Genomic DNA, 11928 nt, shown 5'->3' on the forward strand with positions numbered 1-11928 from the left:
TCCCACCCATATCCATGCGTAATGCGTGAAATCTTGAGGAAAGGAGAATAAGAGCTTCAGTCCAAGAAGAGCTTCAGCCAACTGATGCCCGTGGTCAAACTTTGCGGGACTGGACGACAAGTGCGCTTCCCCTTGAGGCTCACCCGACATGAATTGGACCTCTTCCTCAGAGTGGACGCTGGCCAGGTGGCCTCCCTTCTTGAGACAGTACCTCTCGCCTTTCACCCAGCCACCGAAGTGATATACATTATCATAGCAAAAATTGCCATACTGCATCCATCCATCGTCACAGTCGGAAGCTGAGGCCACAAAAAAAAAGCAACATTTTGTAGGAAACCATGATGATAAATGCGGTGAAAATCGTGCTACAACTCACTTGTCACTGCAGTAAAACTGTCTTTGGGGGTACACGTCCGCCCAGCTGGGCATTCTGCAAAAAAAATAAAAAAAATAAAACATTTTTGCAATTGCACTTTTCTCTTTTCAACGGCAGCATGACGACGGACGTGCACGCTTACTCAGCGGCCGTTTGCACACGTATTTCAACGGGGAAGTGCAGGAAACAGTCATCCAGGAAAGATGTGACCAAGGAGCCTTGACGTAGGCGCAGGATGCAACCGAGGTGCTGCCGAGAGAATTCGAGTTAAGGCGAGACACACAACCAAAAATGGGCCAAACTGGAAGATTGGGCATGTTTGTTTCTCTCGAGTGACATCAACGTGTGCCCACCTGACAACGACAGCATGCCAAGTTGTGACTTCATTCTTACCTCCTAGGGTGAGCTTTGGCCCAGTTGGTGTATGTCGTCGTCTCGCCGTCGGACCAAGTCAGGTTTCCGTCTTTAAAGTTACACAAGGCTACGTCGCATTTCTGAGTGGGAAAAAAAACATTGAATTTGTCGATCGAGTAGCGCAACAGAGCCCACGGCTGATTGTTCTCGCGTCTCACCAGATTGGAGAGTCCCAGCCAGAAGTCGTTCCACTTCATCATCTTTTGCAGAAAGGCTTGCTCGGCCGAGGAAGAGATGGAGACCAGGTCCCCGCCCTCCAAGACGCAGTGGTGACGGGCCCCCAGCCAACCGTTGGGGGCATCCACCCCCTTGTAGCAGCTGCCTTCGTGCTCGAGCCATCCGAAACCACAGACGTCAGCTGAGGGCACAATTTGGGGATCGAGCGGGCGGACAGATCAGAGCACCCGCGATAGGTGAAATCCGCAAAGTAGTGTCACCCTCTCCCCCTTTAACATAATTTTTTTGTGTATAAATAAATGTATATTAAACCATATAAGTGCATATGTCATCATTCAAACATGAACAGTTTCAAACATGTAAATACTAAATTTTCATTTGGAATTAAAAAAAAAAAAAAATCCGCGATGTACTGCACGAACCGCAATGTAGCGAGCGATTAACTGCACGAACCGCAATGTAGCGAGCGATTACTGTACACGTGTTGCAATTTATGTAGTTCCACACGTGGGCGTTAGGTGGTACTATTGGGGCATCGCAACCAAGTGCACAATCCGGTCTGGGGTGACGACGCCCACCTTCTGGGTTCCAAGACCAAAAGAAACAAAAGCTCGTCTGCCCTTCATTCTCTTGCCTGTCGCCTAATTCTGTTAGCATAAAAGCAGCACTTAGTTTGTTTTGGCTTTGATTTGGATTTGATGCCCACCATTTTTTGAAAATTTCTCTAAATACGACCTGGTAGTTTGAATTCTACAAGTGGGATGAAAGACGGTAATGTTAAGACAATTGAGGGTTTTGTGAAAACCAAAGGTTTTTGCTTTTACGATAACTTATATTAACAAAATAAGTACAAATTGTGAAAACAGTTTCCCTGATAAACATGGATAAATGGGATAATAACACCGACTTTAAGGCTGCTCGTGAGCATTTCTGTATTGATCGATCATGATGAAAATAACGTTTTAGCAACCCTTCGATTGACACGTCATCCAATGAGAATTGGAGCAGCATGAGCATTTTACGTTGATCGCGATCACGAGGAAAGAACGTTTCAGCATCACTTCGACTGACACGTCATCCAATGACAAGAGCAGCATGAGCACTATGTTGATCGATGTCATGATGAAAACAACGTTTTAGCGTCACTTCAATGGACACGTCATCCAATGACAAGAGCAGCACGAGCATTTCTATGTTGATCGATCATGATGAAAATAACGTTTAAGCATCACTTCAACTGACACGTCATCCAAGCATGAGCATTTCTATGCTGATCGATCATGAGGAAAATAACGTCTAAGCATCACCTCAATTGACACGTCATCCAATGATGAGAGCAGCATGAGCATTTCTATGTTTTAGCATCACTTCAATTGACACGTCATCCAATGTAAGAAGCGCAGCATGAGCATTTTTATGTTGCTCGATCATGATCAGAATAAAAAGTGCAACTTATTAACACTTGGTTTTACGATGCCGATAACGGGATAACTTGTTTTGATTTTGTTCATTTCGGCAAATGCAACACGCTTATTACAACTTTACATCCTGCAAAGTGGGCTCATTATTAACTTGTACACTGGCTGCTCTCGTCCAAGGCACTGTCGACATCTGCTGGCGATTTCGCCTTATTACACTCATTCTCAAGGTTGATATTTTGTGAACTGCATTAGACATCTCTACCCAATGTATTGAAAATAATAATAATAATATGGCGCTGAGCCACGATATGATAAGGTCGGCGTTCAATTGACTCAACGGTAGTAGCTGATCATTTCAAAGTAAAGTTGCTCCCATGCTCTCGTGACAGAACAGTAACCCACGAAGCCGGTGTATGACATAAAAATGACCAAAAAGGACACATCAGCCGCCAAATGATTCTTGAAATAATGACACGGGGCTTCTTAACAATCCAATGATGGCTCAATGATACATTATGAGAAAGTAAAAAAAATACGCCTGGCTGCACTCTACGCGCAGCACAAAGCCATCCAATTTGCAATCAAGTGAGGAAAGTTTCTGACCTGTAGTGCACGTCCAGTGGATACTGATCAAGATTACAAAGCAGGTAAGTCGCTCCCACATGTTTAGTGGCGAAGAGACATTCCCCAAACTCACGAAGTCATTGAAAGTAGAAGAGACCGTCCGCAAACTCACAAAGTCACCGAAAGTAGGTGAATTAAGTCAAAACGGCCAAATGATGAACAAAGCTCAAACGACTTGTTTGACTACCCCCAAGACAGGCCGCGCCCACGCGCTATGTGACCGTCACACACGTCACAAAGCCTGCAAGCACACGGACGCTTTCATTTCTTTGACATTCGTAAATGGTCTTTATTTCCTACACTTGAACAACAACCAGCGAATCATTCTAATAATCAATTACACCCAACTTTCTTGAGTAAGGCGTTAGCCCTTCAGGGAATGCTAGTAAAGCATCAAGTTGGTTGGCTTTCGACAAGTCATAACAGCAGTTTTACAAATCTGCCATGAATGAAAAATATACTCCAGGCAGTTAGGATCCTGAACTCTCTCCCCCCCTTCTGCGTAGCGTGCTGTACTTTTGCGCTATATTCTGACTGCTCTACGCACGCTTGCTCCATTTTTGCTCCTCTTATTTATTGTTATTTGTTTATTTACTATTTATTCAGCACTCTTATTTAGTCATTGTTTGTGGCTTGTTGTTGTTTTTTTGTGTTGTTTACTTGTATGTATATTGTGTACTATGTCTTGTCACCGTGGGATAGTGGGAACCTAATTTCGATTTCTTTGTGTGTCTTGGCATGTCAAGAAATCGACAATAAAGCAGACATTGATTTAATAAGGCTAGCATCATTCAGAGGAGCCTGCTCCTCCTCAAGTGTGGGACCAATAGACTGCTAAATGCCATCAACCTGTACAACTCCTCACTTGGGGGAAGGAGGCAATAGGAACAGGGACAAGGGGAGACCTAATCGGCGGAACCCAGTGCAAGAACTAACACTTTATTACTTGAAAATTCATCTTGTTTGTCCTTATATTTACTTCATCACGCAACGCATGTTGAAAGGCAACCAACTTGATGCCAAGTCATTAAGGATTGCGGCCTTTTGGCTATTTTTCCAACCAATGTGCACTCGTTTGTCGGAGCAAATTTCTCATGGGAAGCGCGTAGCAACTGAGTTATGATTATTTCTGTACCCAAGACGTTTCATTTCTTCCGGTCTCGATGTTTGAATGCTCTCCCCGTGCTTGCGTGGGCTTTAACCGACTCAAGTATTTTCAGATTTTTCAGAGAGACCCTTTGCGTATTTCCACCCTACCCCTACAAAAAATAAAAGAATCATAGCTATGCCAGTGCAATTGCTGCTACCACTACTACTGAGGTTAACTGGCACGACTAACAGGACACAGTTGTCGCCAAGTTTCAGCTCACCGGTAACAAAAAGTAGTTCTACTAGTGCACAGAAACGTCAGAGGGTAGTGCGGAATTACTCAAAGACAGTCGCCCGGCGGCACCTAGTAAACTGGAACGTTGGCGCGGTCCGCGGCCGTGTTCATCCTCCTCACGTTAAGCTCCGCGGCGAGGCCTCGGGATCGCTTGTAAAAAGAAAGCGAGAGCTGGCGGTCCATGAGGAAGTTGTGGTAGAGGGTGGCCAGGCGGGTGCACAGCACCAGCTGCCACTTCTTGTTGCCCACATCCATGGCTGCGGCCAGGGCAAAATGGTAGTAGCCCGCTGCATCAAAAGGGTCCTGGAGAAAACAAAAACTAACTCTGACCAAAAAAAGTCGATCAAATGCCTTCTTTTTGACGTTACGTCGAGTATACCCATTTCTTTGGGTGAGGGTCCCTTGTTGGTCATATTTTCATTTGTAGGCAATGTGGCAAATATTTGCCGACTTCATTCTTTGCTTGCCCCGCTGCCTGGCCAAACAATCACACTTTGAGTCCAAAAATCCAGTACCTTCAGATCGTAGAAAAGGATGTCCCCCAAGGTCCGGTATACCCTGGCGTAGTAGAGGGCTTCCTCGTCAAACTGCAGAGGGGCCGGGCAGAGGCTCAGAGTCTTCAGGTAGTAGTGTTCAGCCAGTTCGCACTGACCTAAACGGTGGTACAAGGAGGCCAGACGATGGTAGGCCACTCGCTCGTTCAGGACCTCACCTGCACGGAGCGTGGCCGGTCGCCACGAAAGGCAAATCTAACATCAGACCCTTTCCTTGCGCAAATGAAAATGCACTAGGACTTGGACCAGTGCCATGTGGGCTGCCATAAGCAAGACGTGCAGGTAGTGCCTACCAGAGATGGGGACTCGAGTCACTGCGACTCGGACTCGAGTCGACTCGAGTCACTGCGACTCGGACTCGAGTCGACTCGAGTCGCTGTTTTGATGACTTGTGACTTGACTTGACAAAAATAAAAAAAAAAACATGAGACTCGACTTGGGAGTTAAAGACTCGGGACTTGACTTGACTTGAGACACGATGACTTGAGTGTTATTTAGTTTATGTTTTCAGTTTGAATATGAAATTAATAATACATTTAAAAAAGTAATATCGATAACACGGTAGGAGCGCAGGCTGAGAATGGCGTTGTCATGATTGGATCGCTACCCTGTCAATCAATCAGTCGTGCCCTCTCTAGCTACCTAACGTGTTTATTGGAGAATCACGCCCCTTTATATCAGACATGCACAAACATGTCAGCGGGAGCGGTGCCTTCGGCTATCGGAATTACCTTTATGACGGCAAAAGACGGACGGCACAGTGCAAGATATGCAACAGAGACATTTCAGACAGCCAGACGACAACTTCAAACTTTGTCCGTTTGAAGTTTATAGAGCTCGGGTTTCATCTGTAACATCAACCAGATGTTACAGATGAAACATGAAAAGTTTCTAATGCTCTTTAATGTGTTTCTTCCTTCAGATTTTTTTCAGATTATTTTTTCATATTTGCAACTCAAATGTGTCGGACACTGTCGGCAGACGTTCATTTGTTTGGATTGAGCTGTCAATCATTGTATGAGGTAATGTCTTCTTTGTTTGATTCCATGGTGTATTTTACTGAGTATCAGTAATTACAGTGCAAATCCAAATTATTGTCACATGTTTTAAACAGGTTCGACACATTGGACAATGATGGTTACTTAAAGTTACTTATATCTTGTCTTTTCACGTTACTAAGATCAGATTCTGTGGGTAAAATTGCAATAATAAGGTGACTTGACTTGGACTTAACCTATTTAAGGACTTGGACTTGACTTGACTTGCCCAAGAAAAAAATGACTTGGGACTTACTTGAGACTTGAAGGTTAAGTAAGACTTGAGACTCACTTGAGACTTGCACATGTGTGACTTGGTACCATCTCTGGTTCCTACCTAGCTTGACGCTGATCTCCAGAGCGCTGTGAGCAAATTCCAAGGCTTCTCCGTATAGTTGTAGTTGGAACATGACTTCTGCCAGCTTGTTGCACAGCCTCAGCCTGCTCGAAACGGCGCCGCACCTGTCCGCCATGGGAAGAGCGCCATCCTGCGTCAAGGGCAGGCAGGGAGCACAACGAATGAGCAAAGCTACCAAATTCAATCAATCCATTATCTGTCTGTCCAAAACTCGCAAGTTCTGTTTTTGTGCTCAGGCCAAAGTAATAGAAAGATGACTTTACACTACCTTGGTGCCACGGAACCACAGTTAATCGAGAGGTTGCACAGTGATACAACAAAATGGTGCTTTAACGCCATTTCGTAGCACGTATCCCAGTCTTCCCTGGCAATATCGCAGTTCAATTTTTGCAAGGGTATTCCTGCCTAACTTGAGGACCAATGACTCATGTAGCAATAAGAGCGAGCCAGGTGATCCTGAAAGGGGGATCCTTCCATCTGTGGTCCCTTCTCAAGGTTTCTCCTATTCCCCTGTTAGGGGTTTTTGAGTTTTTCCTTGCCCTTTTGGGAGCTTAAGATCAGGGGTTGCTTTGAGAATAATTGTCATTTTTTGGCTATGTGAAGCCCTTTGAGACTCTTTGTGATTTAGGGCTATACAAATAAACTTGACTTGACTTGGCCGGGAGAAAAGAGAGAGAGCGAGCCGGGAGAAAAGAGAGAGAGCGAGCCGGGAGGAGAGAGAGAGAGAGAGAGAGAGAGAGAGAGAGAGAGAGAGAGAGAGAGAGAGAGAGAGAGAGAGAGAGAGAGAGAGAGAGAGAGAGAGAGAGAGAGAGAGAGAGAGAGAGAGAGAGAGAGAGAGAGAGAGAGAGAGAGAGAGAGTCCAAACATTGTTTTGGGGGCACGTACCCTGTAGTAGATGATAGCCTTGTCTTGATCATGGCGACTGTTGAAGAAGATATCTCCAGCAGCTTCCTGCATCTTCAAGATGAACTTGTTGTCTCCTGTGCTCAGAGCCACATTCAGTGCGACCTGCCCACCACATGAGACAAAAAATGTGTGCGGGGGAATTTCACTCATCCACAGTGCAATTCGGAATCAATCTTCACAGCTCGACAAGACAAAAATAAATTCAACAAAATTCATCTAATTTGACCCAAAATGCCAATTAGTGCCTATCTGCATTTGGGTCTGACCAACAAATCAGAGGACAGAAAAACGCTGGTGATGTCGTGGGCCAGCTGGCAGCTGTACTCCACACCTGTACGTAAAGTTCCACCAGTTCCGCCTGGCCGAGGAGGTGGTAGATCTTGCCAGCTTGAAGCCATCCGTACGCTTCCTTCTCACTCAGGCCCAGGTCGATGAAAATAGCCAGACTGCTCTTGGTGTGGTCGAGAGCCGCGCGATAGGCCCTACGTGATGATGTGGGAGCTCACGTTTGGGAGAATTCCACACAGGAACGTCAAGCGGTCGAACCGGGTGGGGAACCTCTGCGTGGCCAGCGAGAGGAAGAGCTGGCTGATGGCTTCCAATGTGTCACCCTCCCGTTCTCGGTCGGGTGTCCCTTGAAGCAGTCGGACCTGGTACTGGCTGTAGATGACGCGCCGGGCCCGGTCCGGACTCTCCCACTCATAAAAGTGGCACAGACGTCTTACCGCCATCAGCTGGCCTGGCAAATATTAACATTGGGATGATTTGATGTTGTCGTCGTCTGAATTCATGTCTCGTTTTGGCTATGAGAAGGTCCTCTTTTTAGCAACTTACAGTCTGGGAGGTTGGCTTTGATGGCCAGCAGCAAAGCCCACTCGTAGCATCCTTTCCCAAAATGCATCCGCCGCTCGTTCACCCAGTGTTGACCCAGGCGCAGGAGCACGGCGACAAAGGTCGTCTCGTGCCCTCCGTCCAGCGAGGAAAAGAGCCGCACGGACTCCATCAGGTGCTTCCGTGCGACTCCTTTAGCTCCGGCCTTGAGACACAGCAGGCCTTTGTGAGGAGAAGCCATTGCCACGTCGTTTACTGCAATTCCACTCAAGTCATCATCGGAGGCACGCTAATAAGCAGATAAGTTACCGAGGTTGGCAAGCGCTATCGCTCGGTTGGGCACGTCTTTGTTCTCCTGGCAGATGGCCACGGCGGCGTGGTGGCTCTCTGCCGCCCTGCGAAGGTCACCCATACAACGGAGAGCCACGCCGCGCATGTTGAGCACCAACCCTGGACGCCAATCAAAAAGTTAACACTCAAGACATGTGGGCCAACTTTCATACGTGACTCGGAAACTCGAGGCTGGCTGGAGTCGAGTCACGTGACTCGAGTCCTCGGGTTTTGGTCAAAAGCAGTAACGAAAATCCAGAGACCTTGTGTCACGTGATTCGAGTTGTCGGGTTTTGGTCAAAAGCAGTCACCAAAATCCAGGGACCTCGTGTCACGTGACTCGAGTCGTCGGGTTTTGGTCAAAAGCAGTCACCAAAATCCAGGGACCTCGTGTCACGTGACTCGAGTCGTCGGGTTTTGGTCAAAAGCAGGAACCAAAATCCAGGGACCTCGTGTCACGTGACTCGAGTCGTCGGGTTTTGGTCAAAAGCAGGAACCAAAATACAGAGACCTCGTGTCACGTGACTCGAGTCCTCGGGTTTTGGTCAAAAGCAGGAACCAAAATCCAGGGACCTCGCGTCACGTCACTCGAGTCCTCCGGTTTTGGTCAAAAGCAGGAACCAAAATCCAAAGGCCTTCCAGCGGCGTGGCGCAGCACTCCGGCAGAGCTGCCAAGACCGAGTCCAAGACGCGCAGTCCCACGCTGGGTTGAACATTGTGAACTGGTTGGTGAATTGAATGGGGTGCGAACAAGGAAAAAGGTTAAGAACCACTGGCGCGAAGGGTAGTCGTCATCTTTTCTTTCTTTTGTCCCAATGATCTATGTGGTGGCTTTGAATACATTGGCTAATTCTGCAGATTTTCTGCTCACTTTTATAGTATACTTCAACTGGGACTGCTATTGAAAACCTAGATACTCGCCATTATTTTTCAGTGGTGATGATGGTCGGCAAAAGTGTCGAGTTTGAGCCAACTGCTATGACACGGCGCTTGCATTTCAAGTCTGCACTCGAGCAAGTCTAAAACGATTTCATGTCTCAAAAAAACTTAGAGTCACTCATCTCTCAAGACACCATTGAATGTGTGCAGGGTGAGAAGTGGAGATAAATCTCAATAATCCAAACTGCCACCTCACCGAAGAGCATGGGGAAGTCACGGGCCGGTTTGCCATCACCCACCAAAATGTTCTCTGGACAAGACTTGAGAAACCACCTGCGGAAACATCACATGAATGCCAACGGCCACTTTTATCACCATCGTCGCGTGCGCTACGGCTTTCATTTTTGGTGCCGGTTTTACAGTCAACTTAAACGAGAATGACTTCCAAAGATTTTTACAGGTTACTGTTGTGATTTTTCTCCGCCCCCACCTATCGGCAGGAGAACCTCATCTGGAACCCAGTAAAGCTGCGCTCAACAGAGCTACACTGCATTCTATGTGCCTGCTGTTTTAACTCACTGATGAAAAGGTATCACAGGCTCCAGCGCAGGTTTGGCCCCGGTGCCGTCGGACAAGCAAAGGACTGTCCAGCCCGAGTTCCGGAAGGGAGGCTCAAAGAGCGCGACGTCTCCCTGCTCCAGGTACAGGTCGGGTCCGGAGGTGCAACTATCAAACATCCGACTGGCGGTGCAGCGAGCAAACACTGACGCTGACGACACAGATCATCACAACTCGCTGTTTGCGATCAAGTGACACTCGAAGGGATTCGTGTCACCTGACTCGAGTCACCATGTGTCAGGATTTGCAGATAAATATGTATAACAAATGTATCCACTTCACTTTGACTTGAAGTCATGTTTTGGATGTCATTTTAGACGACTGTATTGTTTTGTTGTTGTGTGTTTGTTCATGACTACCACCCACTTTGTACCTTCTTCCATGAGGACGCACGTGTAGAGAACATGAAGAGTGTCCTCCGGAACGGAAACTTTGATTCCAAGATGGTTTTCCAAGGAGAGGAGCCACAACTCCTTGTCAAACAACAAAAGCTCCATGCAATGACCAAGCCGGCCTATGACAAACACGATATGAGAAGCGCACGAAACATTTTTGGGGGAGAACAGCACCAATATTGCCAACGTACCAAGTGTGTAGTGCGTTGCGAACATCCACACTTCCTCGAATGTTTGGAACGTGACAAAAATCACTTGGTCTTCACGGTCAATGGCAACGAGGTGAGCAGACAACTCCTATTTGACACAGTTTTTGCTGCTTGCTGATTTCCCCCGAATGACCTTCCGAGTGTGTTTTTGTGACGTACCTCAATGAGAGTGCTGAGCTCAGTGCTGTCAGCCTGCTGAGTGCGCAGTTTCCCTCGCAGCATTTCCTGCGACTCCTCGTGTGCAGGAAGACGCTCGTGACCCGTGACCGCATCCAGGCGCACGGGCAGAGCTGAAAGTGCACAAAAGTCAGGGATCATCATCCAAATCTCCCTGCATGCCTTCGAACGACATCAGTCGGTTTTAGCATCCATCCATCCATCCATCCATCCATCCATCCATCCATCCATCCATCCATCCATCCATCCATCCATCCATCTTCTGTACCGCTTTGCCCACACGGGATCGCGGGCGTACTGGAGCCTATCCTAGCAGTCATCGGGCACTTGGCGGGGGACACCCTGAACTGGTTGCCAGCCAATCGCAGGGCAAACAGAGACAAACAACCATCCGCACTCACACCTACGGACAATTTGGAGTGCTCAATCAGCATGTTTTTGGAATGTGGGAGAAAACCGGAGTGCCCAGAGAAAACCCACGCGGACTTTTGATTGGGTGGGATTTTTGATTTGACGGTTTTTATTGCCCCAGAAAATAGATGTCACCCTAATTCAAGTGCAAACTTACTTGATGCATGGGAAATAAAACAGAAGAACGCACGGTAGATTTATCATGTTATGACACATTAAATCAAACAGAATGTGCTGTCCTCACTCCGGAGCGTCTACTTTTCCACCAGCGAATCATCAGACTTGGTTGTCTTAAATGCCGATTTATTGACGAATGGCCTCAAACCATTGCCCTCTTAAGACCATCGTAAAACTGAAATACAAAAGAAAGAAAACACCGCGTGAAACGATCGTTAGCTTGTAGCATGTTGGCTAACGTCACTTCGACACGTAAATAAAATGAACATACAATCGTCTCGTGCTGAGTAAAACACTTACACCAAGCATCCACAGGAGGGCGGGCTTAACCATTAAATAGAAAATGACGTTTCAACACGAAGCAAAGAGGGCAGAACAAGAACACATCAGAAAATCAAATGAATGACAATTATACCATCCGTCCGTCCCTACCGCTTGTCCGCACAGGCATCGCGGACATGTCGGAGCCTATCCCAGCTGTCATCGGGCAGTAGGCGAGTAGAGTTCAAGGATCTTGCGGTCTTGTTCACGAGCAAGGGCAGGATAGACCGCGAGATGGGTGATGCTACAAGCGGCCAAAATGGGTACACCCTATGTCTCTCGGTTGGCCTGCGAACGCCTTGGGATCGATTCCCCGGGATGAGCTGGAC

General features: G+C 47.2%; 2 protein-coding genes across 2 annotated transcripts; both read right to left on the reverse strand.

Annotated features, from left to right (window-relative positions):
* Nucleotides 1-11744, reverse strand: LOC148403613 (SH3 domain and tetratricopeptide repeat-containing protein 1-like). The gene is made up of 20 exons (XM_088371876.1): nucleotides 11711-11744; nucleotides 10673-10803; nucleotides 10496-10601; nucleotides 10283-10423; nucleotides 9871-10060; nucleotides 9548-9624; nucleotides 8392-8532; nucleotides 8086-8304; nucleotides 7810-7990; nucleotides 7583-7733; nucleotides 7231-7353; nucleotides 6325-6475; nucleotides 4912-5108; nucleotides 2992-4699; nucleotides 949-1148; nucleotides 770-870; nucleotides 519-625; nucleotides 377-430; nucleotides 144-299; nucleotides 1-32 (listed from the first exon to the last, which is right to left on the reverse strand). Exons 1-14 carry the CDS (start codon nucleotides 11736-11738, stop codon nucleotides 4466-4468), a joined length of 2070 nt encoding a protein of 689 aa, XP_088228002.1. The 5' UTR covers nucleotides 11739-11744; the 3' UTR covers nucleotides 1-32; nucleotides 144-299; nucleotides 377-430; nucleotides 519-625; nucleotides 770-870; nucleotides 949-1148; nucleotides 2992-4465.
* On the reverse strand, nucleotides 373-3052 carry LOC148403614 (snaclec coagulation factor IX/factor X-binding protein subunit A-like). The gene is made up of 4 exons (XM_088395659.1): nucleotides 2992-3052; nucleotides 949-1148; nucleotides 770-870; nucleotides 373-430 (listed from the first exon to the last, which is right to left on the reverse strand). Exons 1-4 carry the CDS (start codon nucleotides 3050-3052, stop codon nucleotides 373-375), a joined length of 420 nt encoding a protein of 139 aa, XP_088251785.1.
* Nucleotides 11745-11928: the final 184 nt, after the last annotated feature.

The sequence above is a fragment of the Syngnathus floridae genome, chromosome 1, assembly GCF_059516105.1.
Source record: "Syngnathus floridae isolate MCC-2025c chromosome 1, RoL_Sflo_1.0, whole genome shotgun sequence".
In the NCBI taxonomy this organism is placed as follows: Eukaryota; Metazoa; Chordata; class Actinopteri; order Syngnathiformes; family Syngnathidae; genus Syngnathus; species Syngnathus floridae.